Here is a 2,791-nt window from a genome sequence, read left to right on the forward strand (position 1 = left end):
AGATGTGATCTCCCCTCTTTGGCACCTCGGCTCCTTCTTTACGTCTCTGCAAACCTCCTTCAGACTACACAAAAAAAAACATCTGATTCACTTCTCCAAAACTCCGCTACTTATTTATGACACCAGGACCTCCTTTTGTCAACTTGATGCCGTAAGAATACTTTCACATATACTTTATAAAATGCCCACGGTAGGTACAAGGACCTCTTTTAATCTACTTGTTATCTCCTTCTTCAAACTATTCACTTCTTTTCGTTACGCCGGTATCCAAACTCACGAACCACACCCTATCTTGAGACACACGACTGTTTCCTTTCGATGACCAAAATATGACTGACTTCTCCTGTCTCATCATCGAATCCCAAATTCCCATTTAAAAACGACCGTCCAATCAAAAAGCTTAAATTGTGTTTACTATGATATTGGAGAAGCCTAATTTCGGTTTCAGAGAAAACTAAATAGCTTACTTTAAAATTGATTTTTTTTCAATACATCATTTATACATATTTCAAAAGATTAGAATATGGTCATTTAATACTCGACTCTACAAACAATGAAGAGATTAACTTCAGGTAAAATGTCTTCTAATTCTAAACAAAGGTTTTTTTATAATTTTGTTTGCAACGGAAAAACGGTCGTTTGCCAAACAAATTTCTATTCTTATCTACACTAAATCTTATCTTAAATTACTATATACAATTTGTCTATATTGATATCTTGAAATTTTATTTCGATGGATCTTTTTATTTATTTTTCTTTGGTTGGGAAAGAAGAAACATAACAATATATATATATATATATATATATATATATATATATATATATATATATATATATATATATATATATATATATATATATATATAATATATATATATATATATATATATATATATATATATAATATATATATATATATATATATATATATATATATATATATATATATATATGTATATGTATATATATATATATATATATATATATATATATATACTCCAACCCATCCAAAACAATTATATATTTAGCCTACGCTAAATTAAAAGTTGTTAAAATATACCTGCAACAATTTCAGCGCATATTTCTCTCCTGATTAAATGTTAAGATATACTTGTATTATGAGAAAGCAAACTTTGCTCCTGTTTATAAAAATTTTTTAATCGTCATTAGAAAAATATTTTTATTAAGAGGATATTCTAATTTTTTGCCGATAACACAACAATGTTAATATTGTTTGTTCAAATATTTGTCATGCTGCCTTCGCCTTACCTACAAAATTGAAGTACTTCGTTTAATATAAAAGGAGCACCTGTAACAAGCAAGTCATAAGTCAGAAAACAATGGCTAAACTTACATTATTTCTAGTGTTTAGCGCGGCAGTTGCTGCAAGTGCTATATCATTTAACTTAACTAATGTCGGTGCTAGTTGTACCATCTCAAAGATAGGAGATGTCGATAACGTTGTGAAAACCTGCAAAACTATTGTTGTCAATAACCTTTCAGTACCTGGCGGTAAAACCTTGGAGCTAAAGCTTCAGTCGGGAACAACTTTAAAATTTCAAGGCACCACTACTTTCCAACACACCAACTGGGACGGTCCATTGATCTCAATTTCTGGAAGCAACCTACACGTTTCTGGAAGCGGTGCAGTTTTAGATGGTCTTGGTGCTAAATATTGGGATGGTAAAGGAGACAACGGTACTAAAAAACCGAAATTCTTTAAAATTAAAGACACAACTGGATCTACATTTGATAGTATTCACCTTCTTAACTGTCCTCATCAATGCGTATCGATTCAAAATTCCAAAAAAACGACGCTTAATAACTGGAACGTAGATGTCTCTGCTGGAGACAAAAACAGTCTAGGACACAACACCGATGGCTTTGACCTATCTGAAAATGAAGAAATCACCATCCAAAACTCAGCCGTTCATAATCAAGACGATTGCGTTGCTGTCAATTCTGGTAAACATTATCACTTCAATAAACTTACCTGCGTTGGAGGCCATGGACTCAGTTTATCAGTAGGGACAAGCACCACCGACTCCTCTAAAAATCATGCCGAGGACATAAATTTCTCAGACTGTTCAGTAAGTAATTCTCAAAATGGTATTCATATTAAGACACACACCGATGGCGCCACTGGGTACATCAAAGGGGTCACTTATAAAAACATTAAGCTCTCAGGAATTACTAAATATGGAATCAATGTACAACAAGATTATCATGGAGGCAGTTCTTCAGGACATGCAAAAAGCAATATTCCAATTAGTGGTTTGACTCTTCAGAGTGTGACTGGATCTTTAAAATCAGGTGAGGCTGTCTATATTCTGTGCGGCAGTAATGCTTGTTCTAGCTTTAATTGGTCCGGTGTATCCATCTCTGGAGCAAGCGAGAAGAACAGCTGTAACTACCACCCCAATGGATTTAATTGTTAATTAAAAATAATTCTTTTGTGTAATATTTACACTTATAAGTTAATAAAGTATTTTAAAGCAAATTTTTTGTTTACAAGAAAATTTTTCAGATTAAAAACATATTTTTGAGATTAAAACTACAAAATCATGTACTTTGGTATACCACATAATAGTAATTAGAGAATTTCTACATTGTAATTGTTAAAAATATGACATTTTTGATATATTTTGAGTAAGTAGTCATCTTTAACTTGTCTTCAATTTTTTTTTAAAGTTCTTAATACTCGAGTTTATAGTAGTTCTTCCTATCATGACTTTTTGCTGATATTTGTAAGAATTTGCCATAACCACCATTATTATTGGCTAGAAAATCC

At 31.6% G+C, this 2,791-nt stretch overlaps 1 protein-coding gene across 1 annotated transcript; it reads left to right on the forward strand.

Moving 5' to 3' along the window:
- The first annotated feature begins 1,311 nt into the window (after positions 1-1,311).
- On the forward strand, positions 1,312-2,500 carry LOC140447481 (polygalacturonase-like). Its single transcript, XM_072540162.1, has one exon. The coding sequence runs from the start codon at positions 1,341-1,343 to the stop codon at positions 2,436-2,438; it is 1,098 nt and encodes a 365-aa protein (XP_072396263.1). The 5' UTR covers positions 1,312-1,340; the 3' UTR covers positions 2,439-2,500.
- Positions 2,501-2,791: the final 291 nt, after the last annotated feature.

The sequence above is a fragment of the Diabrotica undecimpunctata genome, chromosome 1, assembly GCF_040954645.1.
Source record: "Diabrotica undecimpunctata isolate CICGRU chromosome 1, icDiaUnde3, whole genome shotgun sequence".
In the NCBI taxonomy this organism is placed as follows: domain Eukaryota; kingdom Metazoa; phylum Arthropoda; class Insecta; order Coleoptera; family Chrysomelidae; genus Diabrotica; species Diabrotica undecimpunctata.